General features: G+C 43.1%; 2 protein-coding genes across 2 annotated transcripts; both read right to left on the reverse strand.

Annotated features, from left to right (window-relative positions):
- Positions 1 to 861: 861 nt before the first annotated feature.
- LOC138150026 (antigen peptide transporter 2-like) lies at positions 862 to 13,726 on the reverse strand. Its single transcript, XM_069073378.1, has 12 exons — positions 13,527 to 13,726; positions 12,490 to 12,999; positions 12,270 to 12,384; positions 5,818 to 5,948; positions 5,331 to 5,536; positions 4,912 to 5,109; positions 4,546 to 4,674; positions 4,169 to 4,357; positions 3,796 to 3,969; positions 3,458 to 3,617; positions 2,933 to 3,069; positions 862 to 2,532 (listed from the first exon to the last, which is right to left on the reverse strand). The coding sequence occupies exons 2-12, from the start codon at positions 12,989 to 12,991 to the stop codon at positions 2,344 to 2,346; spliced, it is 2,130 nt and encodes a 709-aa protein (XP_068929479.1). The 5' UTR covers positions 12,992 to 12,999; positions 13,527 to 13,726; the 3' UTR covers positions 862 to 2,343.
- Positions 13,727 to 21,799: 8,073 nt separating this feature from the next.
- LOC138150039 (BOLA class I histocompatibility antigen, alpha chain BL3-7-like) lies at positions 21,800 to 25,137 on the reverse strand. Its single transcript, XM_069073393.1, has 8 exons — positions 25,052 to 25,137; positions 24,582 to 24,851; positions 24,103 to 24,372; positions 23,562 to 23,846; positions 23,293 to 23,397; positions 22,809 to 22,841; positions 22,593 to 22,637; positions 21,800 to 22,399 (listed from the first exon to the last, which is right to left on the reverse strand). The coding sequence occupies exons 1-8, from the start codon at positions 25,113 to 25,115 to the stop codon at positions 22,395 to 22,397; spliced, it is 1,077 nt and encodes a 358-aa protein (XP_068929494.1). The 5' UTR covers positions 25,116 to 25,137; the 3' UTR covers positions 21,800 to 22,394.
- Between the last annotated feature and the right edge of the window lie 249 nt (positions 25,138 to 25,386).

A 25,386-nucleotide genomic window follows, 5' to 3' on the forward strand; every position in this document is an offset into this window, starting at 1 on the left:
TAAACCCACAATATGTGTTACTCCTCTACCTTTAAACCTTACTGGGTCTAAATTTCCTGCATTATGGGAAAGCGTAGAGAAACATTTACAGGGCGCCTTTCTGGCAGCCAATGTGTCTGAAGAAATAGAACAATTGACATTCTTAGCCAGAGAAATTCAACAAGTGGCTAATAATTTTACCGTACCATCAAGTGGGCCTCAAGATTGAGTAGATTGGATACGTGGTCATTTCACCACTTCATGGCTTACGGGGCTGGGAGCCTCCTTGTTGCAAATGTTACTTCTAGTTATCTTTGGCTGTATTGCATTTTGCTGTGCTTTTTCTATTTTATATGCAAGTTTGCGACATGCTGTCGCTATGGCTATTCCCCTTGGCGGTCACCCGCAAAACAAGAAAAGGGAGATGTTGGAGCCACAGGTGTGAAAGACATTGTGGCAGTCACAAGATGCCGGAGGGGGTGCATGTGACATCTGAGAGGCAGAAACATGGAGATGTGGAGGCCGACTCTGCCGGGCCGTAAGGGCTGACATGGCATTGAGCGCAGGGCCGTGGGAGCCGACTTTACCAGGTTGGGAAAGGCCGACGTGGCATTGAACGTGCTCTGGAGCCGACTTTGCCAGGTTGGGAAAGGCCGACGTGGCATTGAACGTGCCTTATCAACACGGACTCCTCTTAACACATACTCCTTTGCCCTGCACTCGAGAGAGTGCACGATTGGCTCCCATATGGCATGTGACTGTAAGAAGTATGATAAGGATATTAGGGAAAAAGCAAGGGGAGGCTCCCCCTCTCTCTCTTCTCTCTTCCTCTTTCTCTCTCTCTCTCTCTCTCTCTCTGTCCCACGGTTCCACTCTGCTGTGTTTTATATTCACTTTCATGATTTATTTTCCATCATAGTTCCAAATGACTTTCCAGGAGAGTTATATAACATTTAGCTACATCAGCAGTACATTCATGTGCCTATTTTGGAGCAGTTCCTCCAACATTTGTCATTTTCCTTTTCTGCTAACTTTACCAGTTGCATGGATGAGCAGTGGAACCACAGAATTGCTTTACTTTTAATTGATCTAGTTAATAATAGTTAGAAGTATTTTTCATATGGCTATTGATAGCTTAGATTTCTTCCTTTAAAATTACTCATTCATACCCTTTGACCATTTATCCAGTGTAGATGGCTCTTAACTTTATAAGTTCTTTATGTATCTAATACCCATCAAAAAAAACCTGACAAGGCAATTTTTCTCAATTATTTCCTTCCCTTTCTATTTTAAGTGCATAGATTTTATATATGCAAAACTTCTTAACATTATGTAATGAAAATTATCTGTTTAATCTTCTGTGATCCTCTCTAGTCATTGTTTAGTCAGTAACCCTTCCCCTTTCCATAGATCAGAAAGTAATTTCTTCCTTGATATTCTTTCATTGTTTATGCCACCCTTTATGTCTAAGCCATGGACTCCTCTGGAACTTATCTTATTATACAGTGTGAGATGTTGATGTAGACCTTGTTTCTGACAGACTGCTTCCCAGTGCTTGTGTAAAAATTAGTTCTCCCTCCAGAAGCTGGAGGCTTATCAAACAATCTGCTATAGTATTCACTGCTTCTAGATGTTTTGTATCTAATCTGTTCTTCTCATTGAACCAGTACAAAATCACCTTTGATGATTATGGCTTTGTAGTACCTTTTGAGATTGGATGCTACTAGGCATACTTCCTTGATTATTTTCCAATAGGTTCTTGAACTTTTATTTTTTCTAACTGAATTTTGTTTATATGGCTCAGATTCAGTCTGATGTCAGGAAATTGCATAACTAAGATGAGAAGGTGACAACTTTTGCCCTTGATCAGATAACTTTGAGAGCACTGAGAGTTTGCAGGACCCTATCTTGAGTTGGCCCTGAGAACCTGGAATAAAAGCAACACTTAACACCATTAGAATGTTCAGCAAGAGCAGCTCATACCTTTGCTCCAGAAGTGTGCAGAGCCAAGCACTAACATAAAGTTAGTATTCTCTTCCTCACCACCAAGTTCATCCTTAGAAAAATGATTTATGGACTGGAATGCCCACACACAGGTATGCAGTACTCTAAATAGAAGCAAGGAAATAGCATCGACTCTCGAAAGGGATATCCCTGGGAGCATCTCTTGTCCAAGGCCCCATCATCTCCCCAGCTATAGTGACAATTATGCAGGTTATATAGTGATAGTCACAATTATATAGTGACAATTTTACTCCAGGCTAGGGGCTCTCGGAGCAACGATTGCCCTGAATCCTAGAGATCCTGACCCAAATCCAAACCCCACCCTGTATAAAAAAACTCTCTCCCCCTTCCTCCAGGGATTCAGTCTTCAAGTTGGCGCTGCATGAGGTGATGATAGAGGCCTCTCTGGGCCACGAGCTCAGTGTGCGTCCCCTGCTCCACAACCTGCCCTTGGTCCAGCACCAGGATGTGGTCAGCAGACTGCACTGTCTGCAGGCGGTGTGCAATCACCAGCACTGTCCGACCCCCCTGCAGCATCTTTTCTTGAAGCTGAGGGTGAGAAGACTGGGCATTAGAGAAACAAACACTAAAACCTCCACACCTACCCCAGCACTGCTTATACTGGACCTAAGATAATAAGGGAAATGTAGCACATCAGTGGGTAGGGCAGGATTTGAAAGGAAAAAAAAAGAAGAGAACCATGGAGACCCACCACTACCTCCAATATCCACTCAGAAGACTCCCAATTTCCCTACTATTCTCATTCTCAGGGTCCATAATCATCCCAAATCCTAGAGACACCTGGCTCAGGCTTTCTTTCTCCCATCTCCCTTGCCCCACACAACCCTTGTCAGCTCTCCCCATCCTTAACGCCACTGCCATATGTGGCTCAGACTATGACCTCATTTGCCTCAAGAGTTCTGACCTTTCCCCAGGAGCTTGCCCTTACCTCCTGCTCACACTCCATGTCCAAGGCACTAGTGGCCTCATCTAAGATGAGTACACAGGGATTCCGCACCAGGGCTCGAGCAATGGCAACACATTGTTTCTGTCCTGCAGACAACTGGCTCCCCTTTTCCCCTACAGCTGAAGAGACAGAAAATATACCCTTCCTCAGAGATGGGGTCCTGTGACAATTCCATGTAGGTGGAACATTCTTTTGTCTCCAACCTCACCCGCCACCCTTCAGATCAGATTAAGACAATCATAGGAATATATGGCCAATGGAGCCATCCAGGGAGAGGTGGCATCACATCTCACATAAATCACATGGTCTCCTAGGCAAGAAACCTGGGTGAGTAGACCCAAAGTACCTTTATATAAATAAGAAGACCCAGCATACAAGCAAAGATAGGCAACAATGTCACTTTTAGAGTTAGTATACCCCCTAGCACTAATGCCTTCATTAGGAAATGGTCAAGTTCCCTTTTATCTAGAAACTCATTGTCACAGTCTTGAAGATTGGTGAAGGTACCTGTGTCCAGTCCATGCTCCATATTGGCAATGAATCCATCAGCATGGGCTGCTTGGGCAGCAGCCCTCACCTCATCATCCTCACAACTCTCCAACCCATAGGCAATGTTGTCCCTCACAGACCCTGAGAACAGCACAGGCTCCTGCCCAACCACAGACACCTATATGGGAAGGGAACATTGGGTGAGCTAAACCAGGACAGGAACCCAAGGAGCCCTCCCCTACTCTATAGGTCTTCAGGAGAAGAAATCTCTTTCTCTCTTTCCCAGCCTTGCCTGCCCTACTTCTCAGTGTTTTCTTCCTCAACTTCATCTCCCTCTCCTCCTTATCCCTGGTTACCTGTGAGTGCAGGTACTGGTGCTGGTACTGGGTCAAGGGTTTCCCATCCAGCAGCAGCCGGCCCCCTGTGGGCTGATACAGATTCTGTAGCAATGCAGCCACTGAGCTCTTCCCAGCCCCATTGGGCCCTACCAGGGCTGTCACCTTCCCAGGGTGAAGAGTGAATGTTACTCCCTAGAGAGGAAGGGGAAAGGAGGCAATAATCAATGAGAGAAATGGATGAAGACCTCCTCCCTCCCTCTGAGGTAATCACCATCTTGTGACTCAGGAAAATCAGGATTAAAGACCAGGGTCAGCCCCACCACCTCTTTCACAGAGAAGAAAGCTGAGGGCCACAAAACTGGATCCAGGGTTTCCTCCCAATCTCAGGCACCTTGAGGACAGGCTTGGTTGGCTGGGTGGAATAGGCAAAGGAGACATCTTGGAATTCCACAAGGCCCTGCAGGGAAGGAGGGGCCAGTGTTCCAGGAGGAGGCATCTGGGGCTCACGGTCCAGGTATCGGAAAACTTTCTCTGCAGCACCCACATTGCACATCATGTCCCCACAGGTGTACACGAGAACCTAGAGAAACATGAGGATGCAGAGTCATAACCAAGACCCACTGAGATTTAATTCTTCAGTAACAGAGCTACAGAGCCACCACTATTTCCCTACACAGAATCAGGTATATACAGAAAATAATTCTTCCAAAACTTAGCATCCCACCCCTGAAACTGAAATAAAGACAGAATAAGAGTCTGTTGCCTTACCTTCATAAATCTTCCCATATCCTTCTGATAGAGCAGGAATGAGATGAGGTCCCCCCTGGTGAGCTCACCAGCCAAGATCTGCCTTAGCCCACAATTCAGCATCAGCACTTGCATCCCTAGCTGAAGGCTCTGAGGGAGAAGAGGAAAATGTTCTGAGGATGGGATTGGTCATCTTTAGCCCTCTGACAACAAGCAGAGACCACACAGAAAATAGTGATTAGGAAAGAGGGGACCAAGGGATTAGGAGTGGAAGAAGGAGGGTGAAACATCAGAGGTCAGAGGTTGAGAGCAGCACCACTTAGGGATGTACTTTCTATCTTTGAACCCCCTTGGCCATGTCCCACTAAGCTGTTCAGCCTGACTCACCCGCCTGAAGAGCAGATACACTGCCCGCTCCCAGTCCCGGCGCCACTTCAGCTGACGCTTGCGCTCCAAGGCCTCCTCATAGCGCTGGGCCTCATCCTCCTCTGCTCCAAAACTTCTCACAGTTTTCAGGCTTCCCACTGCCTCCCGTACCACCTGTCCAGCCTCTGCCACTGCATCCTGGATCTGCTGCAGCACTGCCTGGGGAGAAGGTATTAGAGGAAAGGCAAGTGAGGCAAAGGAGATGCCCTCCATGAAGCCCAGCATCTTAAATCCCACATTGGAGCCACCCTCCCCACCTCAATATTGGCTCTATCCTTTCCCAACCTTTCTCCCCATTCCAATTTCCAAGGCCACCCTTCCCCCCACCACCAACACCAATCTCTGACTCTCCCCTAAGCTGTGCTCCTGTTTACATGTACCTGACGTCGGGCATTGTAGACCTTCTCAGCAGCCATTGAGAGGGGCACTTCAAACAGGGAGAATAGGGTGAGTCGAGGTGAGAGACTGAACATGAAGCCACACAGGCCTATGACCTTTACCAGGCTCCGAAGGAACACATTGGTATTTAAAGGCAGCCAGCGACTCATCAAGGTGGTGTCTGAAGATAGGCGTGAGTTTAACTCCCCTAGAGAAAAAAGAATGAGGCTATACTCCAGAATGGGGCATAGAGACCCAGAAACCACAGCTGGGGCAGCTCACCCTTAGGGTCATCAAAAATCAAAGAAGTACCTCTATGTCTTTGCTTCCTCTCCTCTGCTTTGGGGAGAGAGATGAGGTCACCACAACCTACTCTGACATGGACCCAGCTCAATGTACGTTCAACTATGGAAGGAGGTGGGGGGGTTGGGCATGAAAGGGACCCTGGGGGGTTAGGAAGGAGCCAAAGATCCAGGCTCTAAAGCCCACCTGTCTTGGTGTCCTGGAAGAAGCTGAGGTCCTGATGTAGCAGAGAGGAAAAGAGCATCCGCCGAACACGCAGGTTGATTTGGGAGCAGATGAGGGTGAAGAGGCCTCCTCGGCAGCCAGCAGACAGTGAGCTGGGGGATGAGAAAGACAAAAGCATGAGGAGAAATACAGGTGGGAAAGAGTGAGCCTGTGGAGTCATGGGGAGAATGGATGAGGAAGAGAGGAAAGAGCCCATGGAGAAAGAGGGATACAGGTGAGGGAGAGACATAAAGAGGATATAGGAGAGGGAAATAGGGGGAATGGCACCAGAAAGAATGGGTGGGAGAATGGATGGATGGGGATAGAAGGGAGACATGACAGGAGAAACCCAAGTGGAAGAGGGAGGGTACCGACATTCTGAGGACGTGTATTGTGTGCAGCTCTCCACTTCAGGCTGTTGGGGCTATAGGAAAAGTGAAGGGCGTGGTGTGATAGATAGCACCATCAGAAAGGGAATAGGGAGTCTGCCAATTAATTAATTAACCAATCAATCAATTAATTAATTTAAAGGGAATGGGGACCTCCCCACTTTATCTGATTATCTCGACTGGACTCTCAGTCTCTGCCCCAATTTTCCTGGTGCTCTCTGAGTTCTAGAGTTGCTTGATTCCCTGCCAGCCTGTCTCTATCCACACAGGGGAAACAATTCCCTTTTCCTATTAGTTCAGCAAAGACATGGAAGATTTTCACAAGGAGTAATGATAATAAAAGCTAGTATTTATATAGCACTTAACTTTGTGTCAGGAACTGTTTTAAGAACTTTAACAAATATTATCTCATTTGATCCTCAACAGAATCCTAGGAGGTAGATGTTCTTTTTATTTCCACTTTACAGTTTAGGAAAGTTAAATTTACACAGCTAGTAAGTATATGAAACTGCATTTAAACTCAGATCTTCCTGACTCCAGACTCATTTATCTGTTCACTGTACCACCTAGCTGTCTCTCAGCCTTCACTGAAATGCTAAAAGAAAACAAAGCTAAATGCCAAAAAGGAGAGAAAGTTAGCAGAAAATGGGAATAGTTCCATGAAATGAATCTCATATGAACTAATCTCAATTCAAGTCCCACCACAAAAGCTAGCCTGATTGATAGAGCTAAGAGTACATGCATCTCCAAGTGCCATTCTTTCTCCTCAATCCTGCTTGAGAGATTGAAACCCTACCCAGAACCCACCTTACAGAGTTTAGATCTTTCCCTCTCTTATGAGCAGGTACAGTCAATTGATAACATTAAACTATTTTCTGGCGAATGGGTCAGCCTCACACCAACAGGAAATCTTCACACACCAAGAGCTACACACTCTTATGAACAATTCCCCAGAAATAATACCCACATCAAATAGGGACTTTTTTCTCTCTTCTGAAAGGCAAAGTGTCATGCTACCATGAGAGAAAATTAGTTCCTATCTTCAAAGACTTATCAATTTATTTATGAAGTTGGCAAACAGTTACAATAAAGTACAAATTACATACAAAGTAGTAAAAAAAATTCATGGAATAGATAAGTGATATAGGAATTAAGAAAAGAGGGTGGTCAGGGTAGTCACAAACCATTTTATAGGAATCAATTTTGTTTTGAGATGGCTAGGATTTAGACAGGCTGAGAGAAGGTGGGAGGGCATCCAAGGCAGGGAGAAAAGGGTAGCATGAACAAAGAACCGAAGAGCCTCAGGAAGAGCTTTATCTCTCAACAATCAGACCAGCTTCCCTAAAGCCATTAATGAAGAGAGAAATTATCATGGAGATAGGGCCCCTCTTCCTCATCACAACTGGCAATGATGGCTGACCAACTGCCATCAGATAAGCACATAAGTCATGGAATTGGCATCAGACCCCTCAGCGCCAGTCCTGTTTCTAGACCACTCAACATGGCCATCATTTGGGGAGACAACTCCTAAAGAGAATGGGACCATAACCAACTGCCACTCACAGACCAAGCTAACCTTGCTGAAGCAGCAAGGCACACTGAGAGAGAGTTGGAGAGATGCCAGTATAGACTAGGCAAGTCAAAACACCACCACATTGACCCCAGTTCCACTCAGACACTGATAGAGATTATTTGAACAGAAGAGTGTTGGGAATAGCAGTGCTTCTAGTTCAGTGCTTCATGTGGAAAGGCAGCCTGGCCACTGCTCCAGCAGGTTCTATAGCCACATCTAATAAGGACTAAAGAACAAATATCCTTGTCCCCAAAGTCCTTGGTACTCTCAAATTATTCAGAAGTAGAAGCTGATGATTTTCAGTGGAAATGACATTAAAGAAGAAATCTTACCATCTGCTTTATTTACCATTTACCAGCTGCACCCAAAGGACCTTTCCATATGATCGGCAGCTGAAATCTTCTATGCCTGTTGTCTCTCCCATTAGAATGTGAGTTCTTTGAGTGAAAGGACTCTTCTATCTGTATCCCCATTTCTTAGCACAGTGCTTCTCACATAGTAAGCCCTTAATAAATGCTTAAGTAATTACTTAATCAATTCATTGAAAGGCACAGAGGTGAGAAGAAACATAGCACATTTAAGGGATGGTAAGGAAACCGGTGTGGTTGGAGCAGAGAGTTTGCAGTGGGAAGAAGTAGGAGATAAGAATATGCAAAATGGGACCACACTGCCAGCTGATACAGTACTGTAGGTAATGGAAGGAAGAAAGGTGGAGTTTTTTTAGGAAGAGAGGGATGTAATAAAAATTTAGTTCCAGGAAAATTAATTTATGTGTTTAGGATGAATTAAGAGTTACGGAGACAGAAAGACCAGGTAGGAGACTTAATGTAATTCAGACATGAAGTGATAAAAACCTAGTGGCAGTGAGGATAGAAAGAAGGAATGGAAACAAGAAATTTTGATGATAGAAATGAAAGGAATCAGAATATAAGAGAAGTAAAAAAAATGTCCCGAGGTTGTGAATAGAATTGTGATGCCATAAACAAGGAAGCAGGGATTGAATTAGGTTAGTGGAATTGCGGGAAGGGGTGGGGGGAAGAGAATAAGTCTGTGTAGCGGCAAGTCCCCCAGCATTCCCAGGGTGGCTGCCAGCACAGGTTCTTTGGATCTGCTTTGTTAAAGGAAAGCAACTCAAAATGGGTTAACAAGCTTACTTTAATCAGTCAAACATGTATCATTTACCTAGTTCAGGGGAAAAAGGTCAGCACCCCGAACTTGAGAATATACAGACAGAATTATCAAGACAGAAACAGATTTCCAAACTGTCCAACCATTACATCCATACCAAATCAACATCTGGGTTTCAAAGCCAGGGGACTCTCAACAACGGCTTTCCAGAGTTTCATCAAATCACAGAACACTTCTCAAAGTGAGCCCCCCAAAAAAGCTACACATCTGGGCTTATATAACCTTCTCCTGGCTCAGAGAATGTAACAACCTTATTGACCCACTGGCCAATCAAGAAGTATCAACTGAAAAACAAGCCTCCCACCCCAGGCTCCAGGTGCACTTTAGCTTAGGGGCAGGGAAGATCTTCCAAATTTGCATTGCCATTACAGTCTGTTGTAAGCATTCTGAGAAGAAATGGGATGAGATTAACTTGGGGGGGGGGGATTTACAGAGGTGAAGCTAAGATAGTGGAGTAGAGAAAGTACTCAGCCGAGCCCTGCCAACATGCTCCTCCAAACAACTTTAAAATAACACCTAAAATCAAATTCTGGAGTGGCAGAATCAACAAAATGTCAAAGTGAGATATTCTTCCAGTCCAAGACAAACCTAGTATGTCAGAAAGAGATCTGCAACATGGGGGATGAGGCTGACTCAGAACTCATGTGCCTTAAATGCCAATGGGGGGACTAGGTGGTGGTGACAGAAACACTAGCAGCTTTTGGAACTCTCAAGTCAGTGACAATAAGGGAACCTGACAACTGGTCAGAAAGAGATTATATGAGAACCTTGTGATAGCGCTGGACATAGGACCAAGATGATGATCCAAGAAAATTCCAAAGGACCCATAAGGAAAGATGCCATCCACCTCCAGAGAGAAAATTGAATTGAACTCTAAATGCAGATTGAAGTATATTTTTTAAAACATTCTTTATTTTTGTTTGTATTTTCCTTTGCAACATGGCTAATATGGAAATGTTTTGTTTACCACACATATATAATTAATATTAAGTTGTTTGACTTCTCATGGCTTGGAAGGGAGGGAGAGAATTCAGAATTTAAAATTTATTAAATGTAACTGGCAAAATATTTAATGAAATTAATAAAAATAGTTGTTTCTGTTAAAGAGAATGATTTGGTATATATTGAGTTGAGGAAATACAGAGACAACCAATGGAGATGTCTAGTAGGCATTTTAAGAGGTAGTCCTGAAAGTCAGGTGAGGCTTCAGGACTAGAGACATCATCAGAATGGGAGGTTAAGTGTGAAACCATGAGCATAAATCAGTCCAGAAAGAACAGAGTAAGGAAAATTGGAGGTCTGAAGACTAAAGTTGAGTTTAGGGAATTTCCACATTAAAGTTCTGGAGATCATGCCCACAGAAAGGAAAGGATATAGTCAATGTAAAAGGAATAGCAGTGTAGTGCAAAGACACAGAAGTTAAGGAAGAAAGGGGTGATCAATCATGTCAAATACTACAGAAAGTAAAGCATTAAACTTTAGAAATAGGTTTGGATTTGGAAATAAGTAAGACATTGATGACCTTTGAGAACAGTATTTCAGTAGAGCAATGGGACAACAGACAGAAGACAAAGAGTTAAGGAAGATGAGGAAATAAAGGCAGTGGATGTAGGTCATCATTCTTGAAGATTAGCAATGGAAGGGAAATAATTAGAGGAAACATGCATTGATGTGGGAAGGCCTGAACATGTTTGGAAGTGGAGGTGATTGAATACGACTGGCCAAAATGACAAGAGATGAGAATCGTCAAATACTGGAGTGCCCATTGGAAGGCAGGCACGTGAATACCCTGTAGGTAAAGCTATGAAATGAAAAAACCATTCTGAATTATGCAAGTGAAACAATTACACTAAGCAACACTTTTGATTTAGCAATCCCATGTTTGGGCTTATACCCTAAAAAACAATGGTTAAAAATATACCAAAAATACGAAAATATGCCAAAATGTTCATATTAGCACTTTTGACAGCAACAAAGAACTGGAAACACAATGAGGACCCCTTGGCTGGGGAATGACTGAAAAATGAAGTTATATAAATCTAATGGAACATGATTGTGCAGTAAGAAATGACAAATACAATTCTGAGAAACATGGGAAAATTTGTGAAACCTGTTGCAAGGTGAAATAAATAAGAACCAAGAGAAGAATACATAAAACAACTACTACAATATACCGTGTTTCTCCGATAATAAGACACTGCCTTATTATTTTTCTCGGACAGAAAAACACCAGAAGGCTTATTTTCAGGGGAGGGCTTATTTTAATGAACATTGACAGCAATTTTAATAAACAGCTCTCCTCCGCAGCACTGCTCTCAATGGCGCCAGCAAGCAAATCACTGGGGAAGAACAGAATGACATGCTCACTGCTGCAGTTCTGATTGGATGCAGCTCGGAGCGCGGCATGCGTTTCAGGGGGGGGCACGGTGCATACAGAGGGTACCGTAATGTAGTGTGTAGCGCAGGGGATCACCTTCACTACAGTAGCAATCTCAATAGGGCTTATTTTCGGGGGAGGGCTTATTTTAGAGGAACCTTACACAGTAAGGGGAGGGCTTATTTTCGGGATAGGTCTTATTATCGGGGAAACACGGTAGGTGAAAAAGTCACAGAAAGGAAAATGAAACTGCCTATCTAAAAGAGCCAGGAAGGTCCTTAAGAGCAGATAATGCACCACACCTCCCCTTTTCTGGCAGAGAAAGCAGGAACTTACTAGAACAAAATAATGTTCCCATTTTCTGACACTAAATAAGTATTTCTGAATGAATAAAAAATTGAATGAGCACATTTACATGATGCTGAACCTTTTGTTAAATGTCTTGACCCATGTCTTCCCCCATCAGCTCTAGGACTACCAGTTACTTCATCTGCACCCAATCCCCCCCCCAAAAAAAACCTCTTTCCAAGATGGAAAATGTATCCCCTCACTAGAATGTGTACTCCCTGGAAGGAGGGGTCCTATGTCAGAGTAGGAACATCTAAAAAAAGAGCATTTACAGATACAAATCTTGTGGGAGAGAGCTTTTCCCTGCCTTTCTGGAGGGCAGATTCTGCATATAGGCATAGCTGAATAATGTATATCATAATGGTTTGGGTGATGAGAAATCTCAGGGTCATAACATATGGAATTGTTAATATCTGATCCAATCTCTTTCATTTTATTGATGAGGAAACTAAAGGCCAGAAATATGAGGTAATTTTCTCAAGGTCATATAGTCAGTAAGTGGCAGAGCCATAAAGGATATGGATATGATTTCTCCTCCTGGCCCTACCAAGTCACTAACCTTCCAAGAGAAAAGAGGCACATGAAGAAGATGGCAGTGACAAAGGCATCAGGGTCAAAGTCCTGGCCCAAGATGTCAATCACACGACCAGTGTAGTGGGGGATGAACATCTCACCTGGAGCAGGGCATGAGCACATAGGGAGCAACATCAAGCATCCTTTTCCATGTTCATTTAGATTCAAGCTCTCCCTCACTCCCCACTCCCTCCTTGTCCACTTACCTATGACTGCAGCAGCCAAGAAGAAGAAAGCAGCAACAAGGAAGGGGAAGTCAGGCCAGGCCAGCCCCAGCAGCCTCCTTAACATGGCTTTGTTCTCCTGGACTTGCTCCTTCTCCTGGGCTGAGGGAGGGGCTTCTGAGGGACCAAGCACCTTCCACACAGCCCAGCCCAGTCCCGCTCCTCCATAAGCCACCAGCAGCCAGCTCCATGGGGCTGAGGCCAGTAGCACAGGGGGAGCACTCAAGGACCCTGGCACTAGGGCCCTCAGGGACAGGAACAGGGGGGTGCTCAGGCACAAAGTAAGCAGTAGCTCCTCCATCTTCCCAATCTCCCCCGATAAACTTAGCACCCCCCACAAGACCCCCACTCTAAAAGCCCCTTCCAGCCAGAGGACAAGGAGCCCTGGAGGGAACAGAGCTCCCAGCAGCCCCTGCAACAACCAAAGCAGGATCAGATCAGTCAGGAGGAGGGGAGCCCAGGGCCTCAGGCCAGGGAGCTGCATGTTGGGACCTGTGAAAGAATAAGGAGAGATTATTATTACATTATTATAATATAAAAATGTTGTATAATTATGATATAATAATGAGACATATTATTCTGAGGAGCAACACTTCCAATTAAGTCCACCATTTACCCCTCACCCAAGATCACTTCCCTCCCTACCATATGGAATTTGATTGATGGACTCTTGGAATTGAGGTTGTTAGGGGCCATAGGGACCGTTCTAGTCCAACCCCAGTGTTTGTACAGACGAGGAAACTGAGGCTCAGAGAAATGAAGCTGCTTGCTCAGACTCACACGGGGAGTACGAGGCAGAGCCGGGGTTCAGGTGGGAGCTCCCCACCTCCAGAGCTCTTTCCACTTCCCCAGGGCTCAGGGGCTGGTGCTGCTTCTTGGGCGGAAGGGAGGGGCAGAGAATTCCCCTAACATTTGGTGATGATGAAAGGGAGGGGGCACCTCTGAAAACCTCCAAATATGATCCTCCTCCCCACCTTCCCAGTCCCTAACTCCACCGCGGTGCCCCTGCGAGGACTTGCCTGCTCGCAGCACGGACTCTGGGGCTGCAGCTGGAGAGGAGCTCTCCGCACGGTCCGGGTGCTGAGCAACGTTCCGGTGTCTCCAGGGTCTGCTCCGGGTCTCCAGTCCCCTTTATCCCTTTCTTTTCAGCCTCAGTCCCCAACCCTAGAACCTGGGGTTTCGCTTTCACTTCCCAGAACTGAGTCCCCAAACCGGAGATTCCCCGACTTGCGTCGTCCACAAGGGGGCGCCCAAATCTTTTTAATCAAAAAATCGGAAATTCCTTTACTGAAATATAACCTTATTCTGTGTTGGTCTCCATCTCTGTCCATCCCACGCAGGAAAGCCTTTGATGGCAGCTACTGTGAGGTTTTAGCCTGATGCTGCTAAATTATAATTATCAAGCTTTGCCCCCAAGAAGACACAAAAGACACATTTTGCTTTTCTACAGAGGTAAACAACTATGGCTGTGGAACATTAAATATTATCAGACTTGTTCAATACAGTGATTAAAATTGCTGAACTGTTTTTTTACTCTTTTTATTCTTTATTATAAAGGATGACTTTCTGGGAAGAGGGAGGAGGAGGGATACAATAGGAAATATGTATAATATTAAATACATAAAAAATTTATTTTTTTTAAATAGTGAATAGATGGAGAGTGTCTACAGGAGACCAAAAGACTGGGGTATGGTCAAGCCCAGTGAAACTGACACTGTGGGGTGAAGGACTGAAGTGTGAGGATACTATATAGTTTTAGGAAGTTCTGGAAAGGAGGTGGAGATAGTGAATGAAGGAAAGTACAGAGAATATGTACTGGGATATCGATGAGTTGGGCCTACAGGGAGCAGAAGGGTAACACTGAATCCTGAGATCATGTCCAGGGACAGTCACTACTAGGACAGCGCATTAAGCTTTGGAAAATCAGATGGGGAAAAGGAAGTAGGAACTTACAGAGAGGTACATTTTTCCACCCATCAGTCCTCCTAAAAAGTCTCCCTTCTCTTATAAATCACCCCCAGTTCTGTCCAGCTGATCTCAGATGTGTATAATTTCCCAAATTAAGTGGAGGGATGGGTCTATTTTGGGAAGGAAGGTTATAAGACTTTTCTTGGGGGGAGCAGGGATTGTGAGAAGGGAGACAAGTACCAAAATTATTGGATGCTATTCAGTACACTTCTGACATAAATAAATCCAAATTTTAAATATAAAAGTGCTTTTCCAATCAGTCACCAAAATTAAGGCTAACAAAGCAAAATTGCTCCCACTGACAATGAATTCAGTCTAATCAACATGACTTTCAGTTAGCATTGGCTCATGACATGCACAGACGCTCTTTCCCAGTTCTTACTACTTGAACTTGTCCTGTAAACATGAAGCTAATCTTTGTAAGAAAGTTAAATATATTAAAACATCTGTTGTATCATCCATTATATTTCTCAACAACATTTGTTTTGTGTAGAATAAAAATAACTTGGATTCCAAAAAAAAACTTTAACTTTAGAAAAATTGAAATAACTTGAGGACTGTGAAAAATGTTTGAAAATTTCAACTAGGAAAATTTATTGTCTAAAACCATAAGTGATGTGAGTTTGATTTTTTTAAGGTGGGAGGGTGGGGATTGCTATATAAAGCATGGAAAACACTGGGTGAGCCCATGCTTTGGACTCCAACCTGTGGTAGTCTACTCTACCTAGCGCCTAAAACTTCATGAAACAATAGTCAGGAGCCCTTGGAGAAGGGAAGAAACAGTGCTTTTTGGAAAGGAGAGGAAGGGGAAAGGGCAGCTTCAGTCAAGGGTTCAACTAGTCTCTCCCTGAGTGCTGCCTGCTCTTGCTCAGCTCTCCTGTCTCCTCATTCACTTCCTATATTGGAAAGTCTCTGCTTCCAGAGTGACAGCTACAGGTCCCTGGTTGGCACTTGGTGTGCCTCCCCTAGGAAGAAGTGAGATGGGGAAAGAGGGGAAGAAATGGGAAGGAGACTGCCAGGATGCTTATAAGCCCTGTAGTGGAAAGGTAACCATGATAAACCATGCCCACATTTGCCCACACCTTGACAGTTTACAAAGCTCTCTCATGCACATTCATTCTCATCTGCTGGTGGTGATGGTGCTAACAGTGGCATCAGAAGCAGCAGCAGTGTCCTCTTATTTATATTTCTGGTCTTCATGTACACTATCTTATTTGGTTCTCTCAAGAGCCCTGTTATGTACAAGCATTATCCCCCTTTTACAGAGGAAACTCAAAGGACTTAGAGTTAAAGGGATCCAAAACATCATCTAGCATTTTATAGAGAAAGAAGCTAAGGTCCAGGGAGAGAAAAAGTGCCCTGAATTCTAATCCAGGGGTCTTTCCACTACAACTCCATTGAATATTCACTTTTAAAGTCCTACTATGGTCAAGGCAATGGATTGAGGATACAAAGAAAAAAAAAAGAAAAAGTAGCACCTACCTACAAGAAACTTACATGTAATAAGAGGGTGATGCTTAAGAAGAGAACACTAACAAGTAGGGGAAGCAGGGAAGAGCTCCCAGAGAAAATGATGTCTGAGCTGAAACTTGAAAGAATCAAGAGTCTAGAAGGTGGACGGGGAATGAAAAGAACATTGCAAATACAGAGTTCAGCTTGTATGAAGGAATGAAAGTGGGACACTGAGTGCCAAGATTAGGAAACAACAAGAAGGTAAGTCTGGCTAATAGGTCAAGTGAAAAGAGTCTAGTAAAATGAAATGTTTTGAAAAGGTAGGGACTTTGAAGGCCAAATGGGGAGTTTGCATGGTGTAGTAGAACGAATAGGGAGCTACTGAAGATTCTTGATCAGGGAAATGACAGGATTCCATATTCTGCTTTAGGAAGAATATTTTGAAGGATGGATTACAGAGACAGAGATTGGAAACAGGAAGAATATAATGAGGGATTATCACAATAGTCCAGGCAAAGGTGATGATGGTTTAAATAATGTGGTGGTACTCTGAGTAGGAAGAAGATTGATAGTAGAGCTGCTATGCAGTTAGACTTGGAAAGACTTGCCACCCATTGGTTGTGGAGGTTGTTAAGAGAGAACGAAGATAGAAAAATGATTGCAAATTTAAGAACTTGGTGAAGCCCAAAATTGTGAAGCAAAATAGAATAGGGAATAGAAATAGGGAAGATTAGAGAGAAATGGGTTTGGTGGGGAGGATAAGTTCTATTTTGGACACCTTGAATTTGAGATGCCTGTTGGATATCCAGGTGGGATTCTCCAAAAGGCAGTTTTGGAATGGGGAATAGAGCTCAGAAGAGAGAGGATGAGTGAATCTGAAGATCTAAAGTGTTATCTGCATAGAGATTAGTTAAAACCATGGGATCCGATGGGATTACCTAGGCAGCTAAACCATCTTTAGATGTCTTGAACAGAGCAGTTTCAGTTGAGTAGTAGTGACAAAAGCCAGACTAAAAGAGGTTGAGGATTGAATAGGGTATGAGGAAGTGAACTTTCTAGTTTAGCTTGAATCTTTGGTTCAAGGGGCCAGGTGTACAGTAATTTCTCATTGCTGGAGATTATTACTCAATGTCCCACACCTGCATGAAGAGTACTAGGTAACTTCTGGGGTTTACTTTACATCTTATATCCCATCATTTCTGTGGGTAGGAAGAATTTTAGTGTATAACATTGTAAAGAATAAAGTTCTAAAAGATGTGCAGATTGTCTTCTTGACTGTGCACCTTGGGGACATGGGAATCTAGTCTGCCTGGGAGTAGTTAGTTACTACTTTATGTAGTAATTTGTGTAGTCTCCTGGATGTGCAAAAAAAGTTTGTCCTTGAACACCAGGAAAAGTTAAGCAACTGCTCACGCTCTTAGCATCTTGCTACCACAAGACTAGTTAGCCCCAGAATTAACCAAAGTCCAACAGGCCCCAGTGCACTTAGGATAGAATGTCTGCCCAGCCCCTTTTCTCATCCCCTCTCCACATAGGTGAGCTAATCTTTTCGTTTGTTTTCCCTTCCATTCTCTCTTTCTCTACTGTATAAATGGCATTTCACTGCATTCTGAAAATATGACATGCCTGTGAAGAGAATTATGATTTTTATAATAATAGGTATGATTTGTTTGCTACCAACTGTAGGTGAATGGCCTGTAATCTGAAAGACAAAAATGTGATAAGTGAGTCTGAACAGTAAAAGTGATGTCAGAATGGGGGCAACAAAGAAAAAAAGCAAGAGTGCTGTTGGAATTCCCTTGATATTCTGGACATTTTTGTTCTCCCAGATGAATTTTGTTATCATTTCTTCTATTTCTGTAAAATTATTTTTGGTAGTTTGATTGGTATGGCACTAAATAGGTAAATTAATTTAAGTAAAAATGTCATTTTTATTATATTAGCTAGCCATGAGCAACTAATGTTTTAACAATTATTTAGATCTGACTTTATTTTTGTGATAAGTGTCTTGTATTTGTGTCCATACAATTCCTGGGTTTGTTTTGGCAGGTACATTTCCAAATATTTTGTAATGTCTACAGTAACTTTAAATGGAATTTCTCTTTCTATCTCTTGCTGTTGGGCTTTGTTAGTAATATATAAAAATGCTGATGATTTATATGGGTTTATTTTATATCCTGCAACTTTGCTCAAGTTGGCAATTATTTCAAGGAGTGTTTTACTTGATTCTCTAGGATTCTCTAATTTTACCATCATATCATCTTCCAAGAGTGATAGCTTTGTTTGTTTCCCTGCAGAATTTTTACAATTATTCTGCAGATTGTTCTTAAATTCTCTAGAGAACTGTTAAAATGTATTCCCCATTTTTTGTATCAATAACGAATTTATGTAATTCAGAGGGATAAAAAGGAGGGTGAGGAGGAAGAGGATATGTATTATAGAATAACTGTATTGCTAGTTTAGTGATTTGGAGCATAGAATGTAAGGTAATTCATAAGAGATATTAAGAGTATTTGAAAGCAAAATATTTATCCTTCAATCTCTAGACCAGGAGAAAATCAGTAGAAATCAGTAGAAAGAGGAGAGGAGTAGTATAGCACTTACTTTTATGTCAGATTAATGATCAAGATGGGTTAGAAATGCGTCAAGGTGGGGTCATCCACCTATTCATTCTTGCTTATCATGCTAAACTCTTTATCATCTGTTGGAGTTCCTTATCCCTTTGTTGCAAACAATTATGTTCTACTCTGCCCAAAGGGCTATAACACTGTACATACCCTTTGACCCAGCAATACCACTTCTAGGTCTCTATCCCAAAAAGATCATAAAAATGGGGAAAGGACACACATATACAAAAATATTTATAGCTGCTCTTTTTTGGTGGCAAAGAACTGGAAATCGAGGGGATGTCCATCAATTGGGGAATGGCTGAACAAGTTGTGGTATACGCAAGTAATGGAATACTATTATTGCATAAGATGAACATAAGATGATGAGCAGGTGAACTTCAGAAAAACATGGCAAGACTTACACGAGCTGGTACTGAGTGAAGCAGGCAGAACCAGGAGAACATTGTACTCGGTAACAGCAACATTATGTGAAGAACTTTGACAGACCTACCTCTTCTTAACACTGAAAAAAATCTGAGACAATTCCAAGACTCATTATGGAAAATGCTATTGACATCCAGAAAAAGGGCTATGGAGTCTGAATGCAGATCAAAGCATATTATTTTCTCTCTCTCTCTCTCTCTCTCTCTCTCTCTCTCTCTCTCTCTCTCTCTCTCTCTCTCTCTCTCTCTGTTTCTTCTTTCTTTTGGTTCTTCTTCCCATTGGTTCCAATTCTTCTTTATAGTGTTACTAATGTGAACATATATTTAATATGAATGTGCACGTATAGAGTATATCAGATTGCATGCCATTTTGGGAGGCCAGGGAGAGAAAATTTGGAAGTTGCAATCTTATGGAAATGAAAATTGGAAACCATAATAAAAACACATAAATAGATAAAATGAATTAATGAATGAATAAAAAACAAAATATTTAACCATTGGACATTTGGCATGATAAACCAATGAATGAAATAAAAATGTATTTATTAATTGTTTATTGTGTGTCAAGATTATTCTAAGTACTATAAATAGAAAAAATGAGAGTTGTTTTTCTTAAGGAGTTGGAACTCTATAGGAAGGAAAGAAGAGAGAGAGAGAGGGAGGAAGAAGAGAAAGATGGAGGAAAGAAGAAAAAATGTGAGGAACAAAAGAAGGACAGAAAAGAAAGGAAAGAAACAAGTATTTATTAAATGCCCACTATGTGCTAAGCATACAACAATCCAGGAAGGTAGGTCTCCATTTTACAGTTTAGGAAACTGAGGCAAACAGATGTTAAGTGACTTGGTCACATAGTGAGTGTCAGAGGTCAAATGTGGACTCAAGTCTTCCTAAGTCCAGGTCCAGCACTCTATCCACCTTGCCATCTAATCTTAGGTTGTGAAACAAATGTCACCTACCTAACTGCAGGGTGTGAGTCAACTCAGATTTTTAAATAAAAATGTTCCTTTAGTTAATATGCACACATGAACAATAGGGCCTAAGCTTTAGTCTACTCCCACCACAATGTAAACTGGCTACCTCGAATTAATTCTATTATTATATTAATTATATTATATTATTAATTATATTAATTAATTAATAATTAATTAAAATATAATTAATTCTATTAATTATAATAGAAGTAGAATGTAACAAATCATATAATTAAAATAATGCAACACACACATAGATTTCTGATCAAGTGAAAACTCATGGGTGCACCTGAAGTAGGGGAAAGAATGTCAGTTCTCAGAGATATCAAGTCAGTCCTTGGAGGAAACAAGACAATACAAGTAATTAAAAGGTATTTCTATTTGGAAAGAAATGCTGAGAGCTATATAAAAAGTAGAAAGCACTTTGATTCCAAATTTAAACCACTTGCAGAAAATTGTGGAATAAAGATAAAGAAGAATTGTCAGCCCTAGAAGAGCCCAAAATGTGGACAAGAGGCAGTAGATAGAGTATTGGACATTGTAGGAAGACCTGAGTTCAAATCTTACTTCTTAAACAGATCTTACACTTATACAGACCCATAACCTCTTGGTACCTCAGTATCCTCAGCTGTAAAATGTGGGTGATAATAATAGCACCCAAGATACAATGAGATAACATTACAAAGAGGAAGCATGGATTATTATCATTAATATTATTATTTATATTATCATCATCCCCCAAGAACTGAATCCTGTGATGGTCTATGCTTGGAAGATACTGAAACCCTGCAGTTTCCTGGGCTAAGGGGTAAAACCAGAACACACACACACACACACACACGCACACACACGCACACACACGAACATGAACATGAAAACAAAAATGGTATTGATGGTAGGAATACAGGTTAAAACCTGGGATAGTGGAAAGAGAAATAGATCTGGAGTCAGATGACCTGTATTCTAAACCTACCTGACATTTACTACATGTGCAAAAATAACCTCTCTGGTCCTCAGTTTCCTGACTTGTAAAATGCTAATAGCTAGAATTTATATAGCATCTTGGGCTGGCAAAGCCCTGACAAATATTATTTCATTTTATCCTTACAACAACCCTCTGAGGTAGGTGCTATTACTATACCTGTTTTACTAGTGATTCAACTAAGGCCAAGAGGGGTTAAGTGACCTGCCCACTGTCATACAAGTAGTAAGAGTTTGAGCTGGCATTTCTATTCAAGTTTCTCCTAAAGCCAAGTCCACTGTGCCAATTACCTACGTCAATGAAAAAGAAGGCTCTCACTATATAGGCTTTGAAGTTCTAGCTGTAGATCTTTTATCACTCATAGCTGTTGTGCCGTCATGTCCAACCCTTTGTGCCCCCATTTGGGGTTCTTTGGGCAAAGATACTAGAGGAGTTTGCCATTTCCTTCTCTACCTCATTTTATAGATGAGAAAACTGAGGCAAATCATTTCAAGTGACTTGCTTTGGGTCATACAACTAGTAAACATCTGAGACCAGATTTGAACTCATGAAGATAAGTCTTCCTGACTTCGGGTCCAACACTCTATCCACTTTTCCAGTGAAATTTTTATGACCTTATCTGACTGTGATGTCATGGTTATAATGACTTAGGATTTTTCTGAATTCCTGGAAAATGTCAGTTATACCACACATGCATACTAATAGAACAAACTGCATGGGGGAAATTACTAAATAAAAAACAAATATTTCAGTAGTTGCTATATACAAACTGTCATGCCCTGTGTCCTCCACCTCCTTAACCCAGCTTCTATCCTTATCTGCAACCACACTCAGCACAGTCAACAAGACAATTATGAAAAGTCTTCAAGTCTTTAATTTATTTTCCTTTTTGTATTGCCATAATGTGTCATGCATAATAATCCCATGAGTTTGATGTAAATGGGGGGGGGGGAGAAGGATTAAGACATCAAGAAAAATTAATAAGAATGCATTTCCTTTCATTAATCAAACACCAAGAAAACAATAATAAATCCCAAAGAATAATAGGTCAAATAACAAATCATAGAAATAACAATTTCATTAAAGAGAATGATGAGACAAAATACCAAAGCAGTACTTAGTGGAAAAGTTATTTCTCTAAAGAAAAATATCAGACTTCAGTGTAACAGATGGGGACAAAGGAAAAGTCTAAAATCTTTCTGGTGCCCCCCCCCCCCCCCCCGCCACACACACACACTCTAATTTTCTCCCTGCAAAGTCTGGCAGAACAGAGAGAAAGCGGGTGGATGAGGAGAAGGCAGAAAATAACAGGGTGAAAGCACCGATCCTCTCTATCATAAGGTTTGACTGGTAGGCATATGGGCTTGATCACAGAGGCCAGTGCAGAGAGAATTTTGAGGCAGTATAACAGAAATGAGAAAGGAAATGGAGAAATAAGGGCTTCTGTTTTGTTGTAGCTCTCTTAGGCTGAAAAAGGAAACAGATTAAGGAAAGACATGAAAAAAGTCAATTCCACCATCAAGCCCCCCATTACTTTTAACAACCTGTCTCACCCCCCCTCCAAAAATCAGGGACTCCCTTAACCCCAACCACTGACATATTCATCTTCATTGCATTCGTCATCTTTACACCAGCCCCTCTAGAATCACCAGACTCTCACCTTTTGCTGTAAGAGAGACATCTGATCCCTGGGCACTATCACTACCTGGAAAATCAGGAGAGAGATTACATAATCAGGAATATATTGCTCAGAACACGAAAATGGGAGTGGATGGGGAGAGGTGGAGAGGACAGACTCTGGGTTTCCATTTCCCATGTCCCAAGTTTTAAATGAACCAGCCCCTCTCATCTATCCCTATGTTGACCCTTTACTTACTTGCAGTTGCAGTATAGCTCCCTCTTTTTCCTTCTGGAAGGAAAATAACAATGAATCAGAGGGAAAGTTCAGGAAAGACAAGCACCCTTGAGGTTCAATTGATCGGCCATTCACCTAGGACAGATTTCTGTGTCTATGACTCTTTAACTAGCACAGAATCATAATCCAACAGGAAGAGAAGAAAGATTTTAGGCCTGGTCACCTCTGGGCAGGCACTCAATTCTTTTGACCTAAATTTCTAGATCTATTTGTGATCTGAGTCTGAATTACACTGCTCACTCACTGACCCTATTGTACCCAAAATGGACCATCTGTTAAAATATTTATTTATTAGCTTGTTCAACTACAGCCCCGGGAGTCTTATTCTCAATCTTAATAAGAAGAATAGGAGACTTGTTGGGTGGAACAGATACAAAGTAGGATGGGGCAACTCAGAATGCCAGTCATGCCTGCTGCCTACTAAACCTCTTTCTTCTTTTCCTACCTGAAATATTTTTCCTCCAGATCACAACTCCGACAATGACTGCAGCGAGGAGGAGGAGAGCAGTGATTACCCCTGCAGAGAGCCCTACGACTGAGGACTCTGGCTCTAAAAGGAAAACAAAGTGAAAAACCTTGCCCCTTCTTTGGGCTTAGGTCTGTCTCTCTCCAAACAGTCCAGCTCTCCCCCACTCAAGAATAGCTCCAGATCCTTCTGTCACTGGAAGTGAAGAGGCCGGGGAGATCCCCCAAGTCCTTTCTCACTGTCCTCACCCCATTTTAGGAAGAGCGGCTCAGCTAGTCCCTCATGCTGCACTCGGCAGGTATATCTCTGTTCACTTCCAGAGAGTATTCCCACAGCTGCCCACTTCTGAAAGGTCCCATCTCCCGCAGGTCTGGTCTCAATGAGCTCCATCTCCTGAAGCTGTTCTTCTCCATCCCTCAGCCAAGTCAGTGAGATCTCCGCAGGGTAAAAGCCCTGGGCCCGGCACCGCAGGAATACTTCCCCATCAGAACTTGTGTGTCTGGTCACTTGTACCGCGGGCGGATCTGTGGGGCCAAGGTCAGAGTCGCCTTTTCGTTCGTTTACTGAGAGGCTGATCCACTTTCAGGTAGACAGACTTGGCCAGATACCTGCGAGACTGGACCCTAAGACTGCGGCCGCAGGGGAGGCAGAGAAGGGCTAAAGACCCCACCCCCAATTCAGGGAGAGGGAAGCTGAGCCCCACTTCGGTGCACAGCACACTCAGGGTGGGTTTAGGCCTCAGGGTGAGGAAGCTGAATAGGTCAGCTAGGGAGAGGTGCGGCAGGGCAGGAAGTGCCTCCTTCCCGTTCTCCAGGTATCTTTGAAGCCAGTACACGCACTCCTCCTCCATATAGCCCTTCCAATATTTCGCAACACTTTGATCTGCTTCCCACTTGCGCTTATTGTTCAGGGCCCCTGCGTTCCCGGCGATCCAACGCAGCGTCTCGGTATCCAGCGCCAGGTAGTCCTGTCCATCGTAGGCGTATTGCACGAAGCCGCGGCTGAAGCTCCCGTTGGAGAACACCTCGCAGCCTGACAGTCGCTGGTATGTGCGAACCCCTGAGAGCCCCAAGAAGATTCAGCATGGCCCAGAGAGCGGCTTTGCACCGAGATTACACATTCCTACAGAGTCAGGAATTTTTCTCCCTTTGCTCTGAGGCCACACCCCCTCATCTCCAGGTTCCCCCTCCCACCCCCCTCCCACCTGTGTGTGCAGGCTGTAACTGTACTGACCCGACAGGGAATCCGCGGGCGCTCTGGTCACTCACCTCCCTCACTATGGTTGTAGTATGCAGACACTTTCTGTAGGCACATTCTATAACGCTGTGTGGCCTCCCTGGAGATCCGCGTCTCCCGCTCCCAGTAATCCGGAATTTCCCTCTCGATCCATGGCGTCCTGAGCTCTGTGCTCTGGCTCTCGCGGTCGCTGTCGAAGCTCAAGACCTGCTGGTCATCCACGTAGGTTACGGCGATGAACCTTGGTTTTGCTATCCCGGGTCGAGACATGGCGGCGTAGAAATACTTCAGAGAGTGAGAGCCTGAGTCGGAAACATTTGGAGACCTTGGCTCGGGCTTAGGGTGGGAACTTGGTCCCGGTCCCGAGAGAGTCAGTGAACTCCCCGTCCCAGTCCAATCTGTCCTCAGTATCTGCGGGAAAGGTCGGGGTGCCAAGTAGCAAACCTGTCCCGGCCCTCTGGACATAATCTCCAGCAGATATTTAACCTTACGCTACACTTACCTGCCCAGGTCTCTGGAAGGACCAGGACACCCAATAAAAGTAGAGACAGCACATACATTTTCATGGTCAATAATCATAAAACACTGAGACCAACTCAAAGCGGAGGTATATACAAGAAGAACCTTAATTCTAATTGGCTGCCGAGAGGCTTTGTCACCCAATGGCAAATCAAAACAGAAAAGTGTCATACGTGGATGGTAAGAATAAAGACAGGTTGTAGGAACAGATTCTGAGGGAATCCCCAGCATTAGGATTAATCACCATTCCCAGGCATCCATTGACTACACCCAACTTTCACACAACTCCTGTGCTCTGAGCTGGAAAGTATTACCCTC

Source organism: Petaurus breviceps, unplaced genomic scaffold, assembly GCF_028583685.1.
Source record: "Petaurus breviceps papuanus isolate PSGF00001 unplaced genomic scaffold, PetGlider_PUasm1.0 90865, whole genome shotgun sequence".
Classification (NCBI taxonomy): Eukaryota; Metazoa; Chordata; class Mammalia; order Diprotodontia; family Petauridae; genus Petaurus; species Petaurus breviceps.